Source organism: Musa acuminata, chromosome BXJ3-8 (assembly GCF_036884655.1).
Source record: "Musa acuminata AAA Group cultivar baxijiao chromosome BXJ3-8, Cavendish_Baxijiao_AAA, whole genome shotgun sequence".
In the NCBI taxonomy this organism is placed as follows: domain Eukaryota; kingdom Viridiplantae; phylum Streptophyta; class Magnoliopsida; order Zingiberales; family Musaceae; genus Musa; species Musa acuminata.
This window is the reverse complement of record NC_088356.1, coordinates 7,676,936-7,691,280: the sequence shown is the minus strand read 5'-3', so window position 1 is coordinate 7,691,280 and position 14,345 is coordinate 7,676,936. Positions and strand designations below refer to the sequence as shown.

The 14,345-nt window shown below is 34.1% G+C and overlaps 1 protein-coding gene and 3 non-coding genes across 6 annotated transcripts; 3 read left to right on the top strand and 1 right to left on the bottom strand.

The window, feature by feature from the left end:
* The first annotated feature begins 523 nt into the window (after nucleotides 1–523).
* On the top strand, nucleotides 524–595 carry TRNAG-UCC (transfer RNA glycine (anticodon UCC)). The gene has a single exon. It is a non-coding gene; the product is annotated as a tRNA-Gly (tRNA).
* Nucleotides 596–669: 74 nt separating this feature from the next.
* On the top strand, nucleotides 670–741 carry TRNAG-UCC (transfer RNA glycine (anticodon UCC)). The gene has a single exon. It is a non-coding gene; the product is annotated as a tRNA-Gly (tRNA).
* Nucleotides 742–849: 108 nt separating this feature from the next.
* On the top strand, nucleotides 850–921 carry TRNAG-UCC (transfer RNA glycine (anticodon UCC)). The gene has a single exon. It is a non-coding gene; the product is annotated as a tRNA-Gly (tRNA).
* Nucleotides 922–9,874: 8,953 nt separating this feature from the next.
* Nucleotides 9,875–14,234, bottom strand: LOC103993319 (uncharacterized). 3 transcript variants are annotated; one of them, XM_009413342.3, is made up of 4 exons: nucleotides 14,019–14,234; nucleotides 13,001–13,688; nucleotides 10,427–10,562; nucleotides 9,875–10,164 (listed from the first exon to the last, which is right to left on the bottom strand). In XM_009413342.3, exons 2-4 carry the CDS (start codon nucleotides 13,548–13,550, stop codon nucleotides 10,155–10,157), a joined length of 696 nt encoding a protein of 231 aa, XP_009411617.1. In that variant the 5' UTR covers nucleotides 13,551–13,688; nucleotides 14,019–14,234; the 3' UTR covers nucleotides 9,875–10,154. The 3 variants fall into 3 exon arrangements, with proteins under 3 accessions (XP_009411617.1, XP_009411618.1, XP_065021520.1); XM_009413343.3 differs by having other exon boundaries at nucleotides 13,058–13,688; XM_065165448.1 differs by lacking the exons at nucleotides 9,875–10,164; nucleotides 10,427–10,562; nucleotides 14,019–14,234 and adding an exon at nucleotides 12,587–12,738 and having other exon boundaries at nucleotides 13,001–13,683.
* Between the last annotated feature and the right edge of the window lie 111 nt (nucleotides 14,235–14,345).

Here is a 14,345-nt window from a genome sequence, read left to right as displayed (position 1 = left end):
CAGTGCACATCTATGAATAGGGGAAAAGCATAGAGCAAGCTGCAGTTTTATCCTCTTTTAATGAATGCAATGTAGATATTTGAAGTCAAACTAATGATCATAACAAAGTGAACTAGTGGGGGATTTAACTCATTGCTGCTGAACCTGATTCAGAAGCCATATGTATAGATGATGAAATGGAACTGATATGGTATGGACTCGACAGAGACGGAGATGCATTTATTATTATCTGCCGCTGGTAATTTTGTGACACTAACGAACCGATTAATTTGAGGACATCATATTTTCCATCTGTAGGGTATGGTCTTTCATTGTAGACAAGTTCGATCAGACCTCAGAACAAACGTCTTCTTGGGACAGTTCGTAACTTTTGCTGAAAGGGACAAATGTGGACGTCGAGGAATCAATGAATGGTCAAATCAATCAAGCGGTTTGTTTCAACTTACCAACGCGCGTTTGATTTGGGGAATAAAGAACTAAAATAATTATATATATATAATATTTATAACAAATAAACATAAAGGCGTCTGTAGTCCAAAGGTTAGGATAATTGCCTTCCAAGCAATAGATCCGGGTTCGATTCCCGGCAGACGCAATTGTTTTAAACAATTTTCTTTTATTCTTATGTACTATCATTTTCAACTAATAAAATTTATAACAAAACATAAAGCGTCTGTAGTCCAAAGGTTAGGATAATTGCCTTCCAAGCAATAGATCCGGGTTCGATTCCCGGCAGACGCATTTGTTTTAAACAATTTTCTTTTATATTTATGTACTATCATTTTCAATTAATAAATATTTATGTACTATCATTTTCGATTAATAAATATATAACAAATAAACATAAAGGCGTCTGTAGTCCAAAGGTTAGGATAATTGCCTTCCAAGCAATAGATCCGGGTTCGATTCCCGGCAGACGCAATTGTTTGTTTTTTGTAGTGCTTTTTTTTTTAAAATTCCGTTAAAACGTTATTTACTATTTAAAAGAATGATATTAACCTTATTATAACTTCCATCATCATCATTATTATCTCTCATCCGATTTGGACTCTTGTCTCATCATATCATATTCGACATTTATATTTAAGAATAAATTATTTAACAAATTTTATATTTTTATTTATTTTCTAAAAAGGGCTTCTTTTATGCTTTAGTTTTGTAATCTTTTATTTTTTAAAAGAGAATATTACTCCTGTGACTCTCGTTGTCATTGCTAGTATCCCTCTTATGATCTTCGTCATGTCTCCTTATCATCTTCCTGATACGATCGCATATTATCTTTTTTTTTAAAGTAATTTTTTTCTAATTCCCGTAAAACATTCTTTACTTTCTAAAAGGATGATATTAACCTTATTATGACTTCCATCGTCGTCACTATTATCTCTCCTCCGATCTTGACTCTTGTCTCCTCATGTTATATTCGACATTTATATTTAAGAATAAATTATTTAATAAATATTATATTTTTATTTATTTTCTAAAGAGGGCTTCTTTTTTATTTTATTTTTGTAATCCTTTATTTCCTAAAAAAGAATATTACTCTTGTGACTCTCATCGTTATTACTACTATCCCTCTTCTGATCTTCGTCCTATCTCCTTATCATCTCCCGATAATATACGATCGCCTATTTTTTTTTAAGTGTTTTTTTTAATTCTCGTAAAGCATTCTTTACTTTCTAAAAGGATGATATTAACCTTATTATGACTTCCATCATCGTCACTATTATCTCTCCTCCGATCTTGACTCTTGTCTCCTCGTGTCATATTCGACATTTATATTTAAGAATAATTTTTTTAATAAATATTATATTTTTATTTATTTTTAAAGAAGACTTCTTTTTTATTTTATTTTTGTAATCCTTTATTTTCTAAAAGAGAATATTACTCTTGTGACTCTTGTTGTCATTCCTACTATCCCTCTTCTGATCTTTGTCTTGTCTCCTTATCATCTCTCGGTAATGATACGATCGCATATTGCCTACTTTTTTTTCAAGTTTTTTTTCTAATTATTGTAAAATATTCTTTACTTTATCAAAGGATAATATTAACTTTATTATGACTTCCATCATCGTCACTATTATCTCTCCTCCAGTCTTGACTCTTGTTTCCTCGTGTCATATTCAGCATTTATAGTTAAGAATAAATTATTTAACAAATCTTATATTTTTATTTATTTTCTAAAGAGGGCTTCTTTTTTATTTTATTTTTGTAATCTTTTATTTTCTAAAATAGAATATTACTCTTGTGACTCTTGTCGCCATTTCTACTATCCCTTTTCTGATCTTCGTCTTGTCTCCTTATCATCTCTCGGTAATGATACGATCGCATATTGCCTACTTTATTCCTTAGTTAAACACTCCTACATCGACCCGAAGTCTCTTATTTTCAACTATCTTAATGAGAAGCTTATTGGCATCGAAGTTACAAAGTTCCCTAACCTCTATCCTTTTGCCTTGTCGTTACCTTTGCATTCTTCACCTCCTCAGCCCCCCTTTATGACCATGTGTCTCCCTCCATGAGAGTAAGAGATTGATGACTCTATAAATCTCATCTCTATAGTATCATGACATTACCATGCCTATGACCCTACTATTCATCGTCTCTTATCTACGTCTTTTTCTTCACAATTGATAGGAAGCTATGCAACACTATGACACTCCTCCAAGTCTATCTTCATCTTAACTGTTACTTAATTTTGGGTAGCTAAGTCCCTTTGAACTCATCGTTGCTTCCTCGCTTTTTTAATCACCTGCTTCAAAACATTTGTGTTCTTCAAGCAATTTTCCTTAGTTAACAAAAAGATATACTACACCTCTCATGCATAGCCCTCGCCATCAAGTTGTAAGGCTCATTTTGATTTTATTATCTTTTACATTCTTAGTAGTAATATTTACTCGCTCGATATTATTCTCTAACTTATTGGGCTCTCTCAAGTAAATATGAGCTTTAAATTAGTCTAACTTTCTAACATCTATGATCATATCTCTATATTATCATATCTCCCCCATGGGACTCACTAGTACTTACACTCAAAATTCTCCTTAGTGGTACATAGCCTTCATATATTGATGACTAAAGCTTTCATATGATGCAAAATTCGGTACAGCATGAAAGACCCACTTCTATAATACTATGATATTCACTTCTTAAATTCATAGCCCTTTTTATTATCACATTGAAGTATAGCTCCTAATAGCTTCCAATCATGCCTTCGTATAATTGTCCTTCATTGGACATCTCTCGTGTGTGTCATATTGCCTCAAATTAAGCACTAGGATTTGCTAGACTATGTCATCTCCTAGTATATCTTCGTTATATTTTAATTATTATATGATAAACTTGGATCGTGATCTCTCAATATCTGTTCTCCACCAGCACATTCTAAGCTTCCATCACTTTCAATTATATTCACTCCTTCGGTAATCGACCTTTGTTTACTTGCTTTTATGTCATACATAGATGAAGTGCAACTCTAAGATAGTCCATCATCTAACAGCTCTCAAAGTTCATTGACTTCACTAAAATTGTTATGCTATTATATGGATACAAGGCCTTTGGTCCTAGCATAATCTACATTACACACATCTTCCTTAGTGGCAACTTAAATGATAATACTACAGCATATTCTTCAAGAGTATCTACCTCTATATTCTTTTGTCTCATGCCAAGGTCTTTTAAATCTAATTTTACCTCTGTAAGTTGAGTCACCTTAGTCCCTATGTTAATTACTTTACTAAGATATGGTGTATGTGCCTCGAAGCTTTATTCGACTTTGGAATAATATAAAATGAGTTCGCTTCATTAGAACAAGAGACCCATATAATAATATAATCTTACTCTTATCTCTATTAGAGTTCATGTCCTTAATCTCTGTCCAATGAATGTCTAGTATTTTCGTGCCTTCACACCATGTTTCATCTTCTATGTTGACTCCCTTTATGCGACTTGAGTACTTCACCAAGTTTTACCTAAGTTGCTCTAATCCTTGGATTACATTAAGTTGATGTTGGCCATCATGCCTACTCCATATGTCAGTCCTCCATTGAAAATGATCTCCACATTGGCTCCAAGTGTGTCATCATCTAGTGTTGCCTAGAGTTGCTCCCTCATTTGATCTCATACTGCATCTACCAATGTATTATCTCATAAGAGATCATGTGATGACTCCTTGTTGCTCACTCATTCCATTAAGCTTTATTGAGCTGTCATCTTGAGGTACCCCTCTCAACATATGTAGTCTATTGTATATGATTCTCCCTTTGATTGCCAATATCAAGCCGTAGCTCAAACTTAGCTATCTCAATCTTTATGTATTATATATTTTTTCTTGTTCGTTTGTCCTCATAATACATCGTGTACAAAAGGTTGGTCATTCTTTTAAATGTCAGCCTTGAATATTTGCTCCTCTTAGTGATTCTTTTTTATATGTATCTACACCCTCCCTCAAACGATTATATGAGTTGGTTGCGTTCAACACAACCCCACTAAGTCCCCTATATTTGTATGCCAAGTATTTCTAAGTGTACTTTTCACGCTCTGATATCATATGTCATAGATTTAGTTGGTTTTGCCTAAGTCGTGCTATCACAAACTTAGTTAGAATTACTTAAATTATTAGGCATATTTGTGTTATCCGTCCATAAAAGGTTAGCTTAGTTGCAACCTCGTTTAGATTCCAAAGGACTTGTAAACAAGTAAATTGATTAGTTCTAAAAAGAAATGATGGATAAGTCTTGATGTCTCATAAAGAGGATAGCTTTACAAATAATTCAATAAATACTTAGTGTGCAAGAGAGAAATAACAAAAATGTCTACCACCACAACAGGTTTATGAGTAGCCTCCACATCTAGTAGCTCCAACTTTACTGTAACTATGAAAGTTAATTCACCTTTTTGCGCCCCTCCTTCTTTAGTTGTAAAGTTGATATTTGTTGTGGGTCTTTAGTTTGTCCTTGAAAAACTTGAACCACACAAAGGTCGATCACCTTCTATCAAATATAGGGAGTAAGAATGACATTAACACCAACTTCATCATGTGCATGAACTCTATTTTGAGGATCACTTGAAAGTCATCCAATAGTATCATCATATTAGTTGTGCTTTCGCTCCATATCTTAATCTTAATAGGGACCCCTTTTGTTAGCCCGGAGATTTGCTTTGCTTTCGAGTTTACCGTCTTCATCCGACTTGGGCTCTTCTCTAGGTTCAACTTAAGTCGCCTTACTTTTTGATCGATAATAAAATTGTAAGTAGCACCCGTGTCCACCATTGCACAAGTTGTTCGACTATTTAGCTTGATGTTCATGTACATTAGCTCATTGCTCCCTATTTTTTTTTTGCTTCATCTTCTTGTTCTCCCCCACTTGACCTTACAATGCATTCAACAAATGCATTGCTCCCATCTAGGATTCTTACAAATCTTTATCATCACTATTGGATTTCGAACTACTCGAACTAAAGGTGATAATTTTTCCCTTCTCCAACCCCATTTTGCTTAATTCACCATAATGTTTTGCCATGTGAGATTGTAAACTTCCGTTATTTGATCGAACTGGTTGTCCACTCTAATACCATAATATAATAAACTTAGTTAGAATTACCTAAGTCATGAGACACCCTTACATTATCCATTCGCAAAGGATCAACCTAGTTGTACCCTTGCTTAAGTCTCGAAGGACCTACAAAAGAGCAAATTGATTAGTTCTGAAAATGAATGATAGACAAGTCCCAACATATAACAAAGAGGATAATTTTATTAATAATTTAACAAACACTTGGTGAGCAAAGAGAGAAAAAAGAGAAAGGAGAAAATATAAATTTTAAAAGGTAAACTAATAATCGCAAGTCTACGAATGGCTACTCACTGAGTGCCAAGTGGGTTAACAAGTTTCTATAATCTTAATATACGAATTTGTGAATTCAATCAATGCTCAATACTATCCAAAATCCTCATCCAGTCCTGGGCCACTCGAGTGGTTCTAGAGTACTGAGATGGCTGACATTTGGCTCCGCATCACAACTTGTAAAAAACAAGTCATGACACACGAAAATTGGGTCATTTTAGAGCAGTTCTACCCATTTTGGTGAGAGATCATTCCGTAGTCTTGCAAACTATTCTTGCTTATAATTTTTAAGTAAAAACACATAAAAACAAGGTAAAACACATTGTCAAATATATATGCAAGTAAACAAAGGTGATGAATGATCTATTAATGAAAGTATTGTGTGTCACATCTTGGATTTATATATATATATATATATATATATATATATATATATATATATATCCACACAAGCCAAATAAATAAACATCACTTTATTCATCATCTATAACCATTTATTACAATTCATTTATTCATAAAATTACAAATAGAAAGTAAACATAGTGATGTTAACTTCAAGAGTCATCCAAGTGGCTCTACCTAGCGGTAGAGGAAGGTCCGCTCTCCATTGGAATATGATTTAGTACTAGAGAGAGGCTGCTCTGAAAATCAAAAACAAAGAAAATTCAGCAACGTTGAGTAGGAACCCCAAAAGTCAAATCAAGATGAATACATGATCAAAATTCAATCAATCATCCCATTGGCGTATATCAAGTACCCGAAGGAGCACTCCCCCAACAGCGGATGAAGATGCTTTATCCTACGGGATGAGTTTGTGTTCTCCCAACAGCGGATGGAGGCAAACTCATATCACACTCCCAACAGCGGATGGAGTGGTGTCCCACACCCGCCAAAGTGGGGACACGTTCCTCCCAACAGCGGATGGAGGAACCGTCCAGCCGCCACGTCTGACGGCCCGCTAATCCCCGAAGGGAATCGCCCTACCTGCTCTCGGCAGGAATATAATCTCACACTGGTCATATCCATTTCGGGATGAAATAACATATTTAAAACATCTCTTTCAAAAATCATCAATATCAAATAATATAAATTAACCCTCAATTGACTTGAACTCTAGTTTAATCGATTCAATTGAACTCGATTTACTAGAGCCTAACTGAACTGATCTCTAATCCTTATTTAACTGGTCTGAAACCACCCTAGACTAGTATAATTTAGACTAGATTAAGTTCAATTTAGGTTAAACTAACTTGAATAAGTCAATCAATTCGGAATCACCCTGAATTGATCTAGACTAATCAAGTCTAGTTTAATTCAATCAATATTTGGGCTCAAGTTCAACAATAATATTGGGCTAGATTGAGCCAGTTCATCTACTGGTTATGTGCATTATACATGATCGAGCATGCATTACATAAAACTAGCCCAACCTTGGCCCATGGACTAGTCATAGCATATACCCATTAACAACATAAATGAAAACATAATAATGCATTAAAAGATAGATGAGTAGAAAAGCTTTAATACAAAGAAATAACATTCTCAATTTGACTAGAAATCATAAGACATTAAAAGAGAGACTAGGAGATAAGTTTTAACACAAGGAAATAGCTTTCTAAATTCAAATAAAAATCATGTTTTCAACACATAAAATTTCAACATATTCTAGTCATATTTTAAATCATTCAGAATAATATATTTTAAATTTCAGATCAAAGAATATCAAAAAAAGGGATTTTAGATAACATATTCTAGTCTAACAAGATTTTAATCCAAATAAGATTGAAGATAAACTCTAATACAGAAAATATATCATATAAAACATTTTTTTTTTAACATATTTAATTATACAATAAAAACCTTAATCATGGGTCAAAGAATATTATGATAACTTTAATTGATTATTTTAATATAAAAAATTTGACATTTAAAGAATTGATAAACATTTTTCAAATTATAAAACTTTCAACATTTAAAGAATCAAAATAAAAGCTAAAACTTTAAAGAAAGGTAGGGAAACCTACCTCTTGTCAATAGGGTGTAACTCCTCGTTCTCTTGTCAACAGAGTGTAACTCCTCGTTCCTCCCGCTGCCAGGCTCGACTAGGTAAGGAACGAAGGAGAGAAATCCCTCCCCTTTAAATAGGAGGTGGTGAGCCTCTATTAAGGGAAATAAATTTTAATTTTCGTATTTATTTAATATAAATTATTTTCATTTAATATACTAACAAATATGATATCATCATATTTGGAATACTTAATAGTTATTTCCTTAATTCATATCAACAAACAAGGAAGTAGATTAAGATTTCCTAAATTATGATGGCAAGTAAGGAAAATAAAATTTAAATCTCAATCTCAAATATTTGATTTGATTACATTGTGAGTGCACGATGACTATCTATGACAGTGCAACACCCTTGCATATTCATCTGCAAAGGACTAACCTTATTGAAACATCTTATGGTCCAGTAAAGGCCTGTAAAAGAGAATATAAGTTAGAGGAAGCATTTTTCTCGGGATCCTATGAGTAGAGATTTTACCAAACACTTAATAGATAATGTAAATTATAAATATAGACTTCGCAAACACTAAACAATCATGCAACAAATGGTCTCTCATGATCAAAAATCCCCACAAGTGCCCATATGATGCTACTGTGAAACATTGACAACGAATCAACCTTACATAATATCCCAAAGACCCATTCAATCATATAACATCTGAGTAGCTCTAGGATGCTATACTGGCTAACACTTTGTATCCCCATACGAAGCTAAAAAATCCTAAAATGATTATTTGGATGATATATTTTGGGATAGTTTTAAATTTATACGATGGCCATAGACAACCTATATTTACAAAACTAAAATGACAATTAAAACAAATCAAAATAAAATTATCAAATCTATTGAAACTCTTTATATGGTATGTGAAAAAAACTAAATGACACAAATATAAACAAAAATTACATCTAACATCCGACTTTTATAAGTTATTTAAAAGAACGAACTTCTCTTCATTTTCTAATATTCTAAAATGATATGATCATGAACGTTGCTATGATGGAATCAAATTTGTACTTCAATTGATGAATTTTTAAGATTTGTAACTTCAATTATAATCATAATTTATTTTTTTTATATTTAATTTCTTTTTCCCTTCCTTGAGCAATATGAGAAACGACATTAGAATTATTCTAAATATTATCATGTGCAACTTAATACCTTTAAACTAATTATAATTTATGCAAATATAAGATAAATTAAATTGGCTTTCACTAGGTAACAACTTATATCGAGTTATATAATTAAGATATGGATCAACTTGGATGATAAAACATCTTAACTAAAATACAACTCTAATAACAAATAGATTTAGGAGTAATTTACAATGAATATGGATTTTTTTTATGATAATAAAATAAAAGAAATATAAAATAAGATAACTATCAGACTAATCAAGGAATAAAGTTCAAAAATATCTCTGCACATAGACGATAAAATCATACCATTAAAAAAAATTGACAATTGTGTTCTCTCTCATCTCCCAGGTAATGTAAAAAAATAAATTCAATTCATTGACTCACTTCCGAATAACACATTACAAGATCTAATATATGATGATAATAATTGATAAACTTGTAAGATCTTAAATCAATATTTGTTACCTCTAATAACAATCATAATTTAATTTCTTCCAATTTTTTTTATACATTTGCTTCTCCTTTTTTTCTCCTTAAGTAATGCAGTAAACTTGATTAGAATTAATTTTAAAAAATTAGATTAAAACTGTTCTAAATATTGCCATGTGACAATTTATAATATAAGATGCCCATAAACTAATTAAATCTATTATAAATACAGTTCACTCCCAATTTATAAGTACTTTTAAAACATGGTCAAAGGTACTAAGCAACAAAATATATCTTTACGTAAGAAAACTGTTAATGGCAAATGGCCAGAAACCAATCAGGGCAAGAAACTTCTCTTTTTCTTGGCAAAGGGTGATGGCTCATGGATCAACATGGACTGGAAAAATATGCACAAAGGTGCCAAAATCTTTAAGAACAAGCTGAAGGTTTGAAGGCCAGAAGAACCGTCAAACTCTTAGCGGCTCACTGTTATCTGATCGTATTTACAGAACATAATTACTATCAAACAGGATGCAGAGAGTGTCTCTGCAAGAAGGGCAGGCGAAAAAGAAAAGGGTGACACATTACATTCAGATCAATCTCTTGCAAAGGTTGCAAATTTCTATTGCTGAGATTGCAGGAGATCTTGAGAACTGCTCATCATCCAGTTCTTCTTGCTTACAAATTACTGCAATCAGAACAAAGACATGTGATAGGCATTAGAAACATGCATATCATTAAATAGTAGTATTCATATTACAGAAGCGGTTAGCAACATGAAATCTCTAGTTACATAGCTGCCCTTAGTGCTAGCGGGTATATTTTGCCATCCAAAACATTGCTAGGATATCCTATATAAACACTAAACAGATGTAACTATCTCAAGATTTTTTAATGAAACTGGTATAGATAATTACAACGGCGGAAAAAAAAAAACCAAACCTGCCTACCTTGGGTATCCTGAGGAAGACATATTAAGGTGATTTACTGAAGCATTCTTGTGAAAGTGAACAGAGATTAATCCACCGCGAACCGAAGATTCAGAACCATGAGATCTGACTATGGAACTCCTTTGTGAAAAAGCTTCTAACAGAACCACAAAAAGTATGAAACTGAGAAGCTTGATCAGTTAGATATTAACTTCCAGGATGTAATTACATCATAACTTGCAACAGCAGCTGTATTACTAGAGAGTTCGAAGACATACCTGATTGCAACTAATAAATCAGCACCTTAGAGGACAATTTAGGTGCCATGAAAACGAACTAGTGAAATATTTTTCATTGTCCCACAGATGTCAACACTTATAATCATGATTTCTGATCAGTTATTTAACGATTAAATTAGAAGAGAATAACCCCAATGTGCTGGAAGCTTGTCCAAGAGTACAATTCCAGCAGAATCTGGAACCAAATCTTGAACAGATAGATTCCCAAAATGTTTTCATTATAAACTTCTGCAACTGAAGAAGTTATTGCACAACTTCTCCAAGTTTACATACAAAAAACTACGAATAGTGATTAATAACAAATATTGCTAACTTTACCTTAGAAGTGAGTGTTCATGATTCACAGTGCACAGGATGGACTTTTTATCATTACATAGATGTAAATAGGCTGATAGGACAATCCAAACCTGGAGAAACTATATTTTCCTTTGATGCTTATTGCTATACAACAAATCACAAGTGAAAAAACTAATATAGAAAGGGACACAAACAGCTGAAAGTCAAAACAGACCAAATTTGTTTCAGCTTACATCAGAATACACCAAAATTAAGCTTAATTAAACATTAACTAAAACTCAAATCAGAGATTGATATAAATACTTTATATATAATATTAATTAATAAGCAGTTTAGTGCCCTTAAACACTTAAAATAAACCAGATACGGTTTACGTTTATATACGATCAAATCAAACACAATTGAATCTTAACATGCTCGAAAAAGGAAAAAAAAAGATCCATATAAATATCATAATCAGTAAATGACAGTTGCACAAGGAAAAATATAGAGATGGTGTCATGACCCGGGCCTGATGGGCTAATTGGCCTATTAACTTCGTTTGGTCTAAACCACTGTCCTCGTCAAGGCTCAGCATAACCCATATCAAACCCTAACATAGTGCATGTGAAGCGTAGCTCAATGGTGGCTCCGCGCCATGACGAGTCCTCTGACTTCATTCACGGGTAATCCTTTCCTACTTGAGCTCCCTCACCATGCCCAAATACTAGGCCGGCTCTGATACCAAATGTCATGGCTCGAGCCTGATGAGCTAACTAGCCTATTAACTTCGTTTGGTCTAAACCACTGCCCAAAATGCTTAAACTGAAGTTGATAGTAGTACACTCATCAGATCCTTATAAGTCAATCTTAATCTTGCTCACTTCCGATGTGGGACTAAACATGGATGTTACAGATGGTGTACATTATATAGTATATACCACATCAGGTTGAATTATGTTTGGACTTCTCTAAGTGCTAAGCTTCATCAAGTATAATACGAAGCTGATGAAAACCCATTTTTAAGCACTCTGAATCAGTTGTCAGCCATAATTTGGGGCTAGGTATTGTAAACAGAATAAAACTGAGCATTGACACCATATTTGTATATCAATCCTAACATTGGAGTCATGTATAAAGCATGACAACAGATTCGGCAGTTCATCATAAGCCATTTTCCAGAAAACTATTGGCTTAAAAGCAGGATAACTAAAGAGCCATGCATACACATGAAAGTTGCAGTCATTGTAATTTACATAGTGAAATATTTAGATATAAGAATTGGTGATGTAAACAGGGAGATGATTACACCATTTTAAACATGTTATTCTAACGCAATTCACTCATATATATGAAAGCATCAAACTCAAACATCAACATTAGCTGAAAGATGGCTGCAGATGAAAGGACAACTGAGATGACCAATTGTTTCAAATTCTTAAATTGATATTAATTCAAAATTGTCATTCTAACACAACTTTTGTCATGATTCTTGTCAGTCTTTGTCTCATAAATCAACCTTCAACAATACAAAGTTAAACTTTTAAAGAAAAAGGAACAAGATGATCAGTTGTTTCTTATTACTGTTCTCAGATAAGGCATGCTATTCTGGTGAGGTTTTTGACTTTGATTATGGCAGCATCAATATTGGGTGTACTAGCAACATCTGCAAGCATCTTGATTTGTATGAACTAGCATCAAGCAGAATTAACAAGACTTTCTTATACCTAGCAGAGGGTTACTTGAAACATTCCTTTTCTGCAACACAGAATGTAAAACAACACATTGTAAAATATTTGCACTTCAAGGGATCTGACATCAATATATGGTAAATAAAGCACATAAATATATATGTCAATGAAGAACAAATTCTTCCACAATATCTTACATCAATTACTTGGTAGCAACACAACCCAAGAAAAAAGAAGCTACAAAATGCTAGTAACTATACTGCCATTGATATATAAGTAACAACTTCCAGTAAAACTTGGAGGTACCAAAAATCATGGATGCAGTATACCTTGCCAGATTATAACAAGGCAGAAAAGAATGGTAACAATCAAGGCAAAGAAGTTGCCTGTAGAAGATGTCGACTTTGTGTTCCTCATCTTCTTTTTCATCTGCTCAATCCTTGCCCGCTTCATCATGGAAAGCTCAGAAATCTCCCTTATCAGCTTCTGATCAGCAGCATCCAACGATGGAGACCTGGGAGGCCGGGGTGGTTTCGGATGCTTTTTGCAGCCTTTCTTTTTCATTTTCTCCGCTCCCACCTTCTCCTCCAGAAGCCTCACCCATTCCTCTCCTCCATCCCTCTTGTCCACTGAAGCTTCTGCATTCCTGATAGGAAGCTCAGCACAACCAGGCATACCATTTTCCAATTTCACAGCTTCTTCATGTTTCATGAATCCATCAATGCCCAGAAAGCCACTCCATTCCTTATCCAACACTCTTCTCCCCTGCCCTGCGCCGCAGCCCACATCTTTTGCTTCCTCTTGTTGGTTTATCATCGTATTCATGCCACTTTCCAAATCCACCAAAACATCTCTATCTACTGATATTTGTCTATCCATGATAAACACAATCAATATAGAAGTTTCCTTTTCCCTTATCCGTCACGGCCCTAATCCAAACAGAAGCCCCCACATTCTCGTTATAATTTACGAAGAGCCACTTAGAACACCTCCAAATATTTCAAAAATCTCATCTTCCTGCGTAAAGTTAAGGTCAACGTTAGAATCAACACCCAAAAAAATACTGGCTTTAACGCCCGAAATCGAGAAGCCAAAAGAAGCAAATCATCTTGTCGTGAGAAACAACCAAAAATCTCAAAATGCAGCTACTGCATCTCCGATTGAACCCAATGTACTTGTTCTGACCTAAAGTCCAGATCATATTATCCCAAAGAAAAGAATAATCATTGGAGGAAGGCAAGAAAGCTACAGAAGACAAAAAAAAACACCAAGATGGGCCAAATATTACACAGAGTTCGTGCAAGAACAACCCCTACCAAACAACAAAAGGAGATCGTCAGCGCTTACCATTTTCCACCGGGGAAACAAAGCGTATGACCAAATCCAGAAGACGGCACGGGCGTGTCGCCCATTTCCCCATCAACGAACACCGAAGCTCCTCAAATCGGAGAGGGATTAGGGCAAGGGGAAGAGGATGTGTCGGCAAGGCTAAGACGAAACACAGGAAGAAGACGGAATAGAAGATAGAAGAGAAGAGCACAACAAAGGCACGAGAGAAATTGATGAAATAACGGAGGAAATGTGAGCAGTTAATTCGCGGGCCTCCGATGGCCTTAACCTGTTCCATCTGGCCCAAAACATGACATTGGATCAACGACTCTACAGGTGACACGT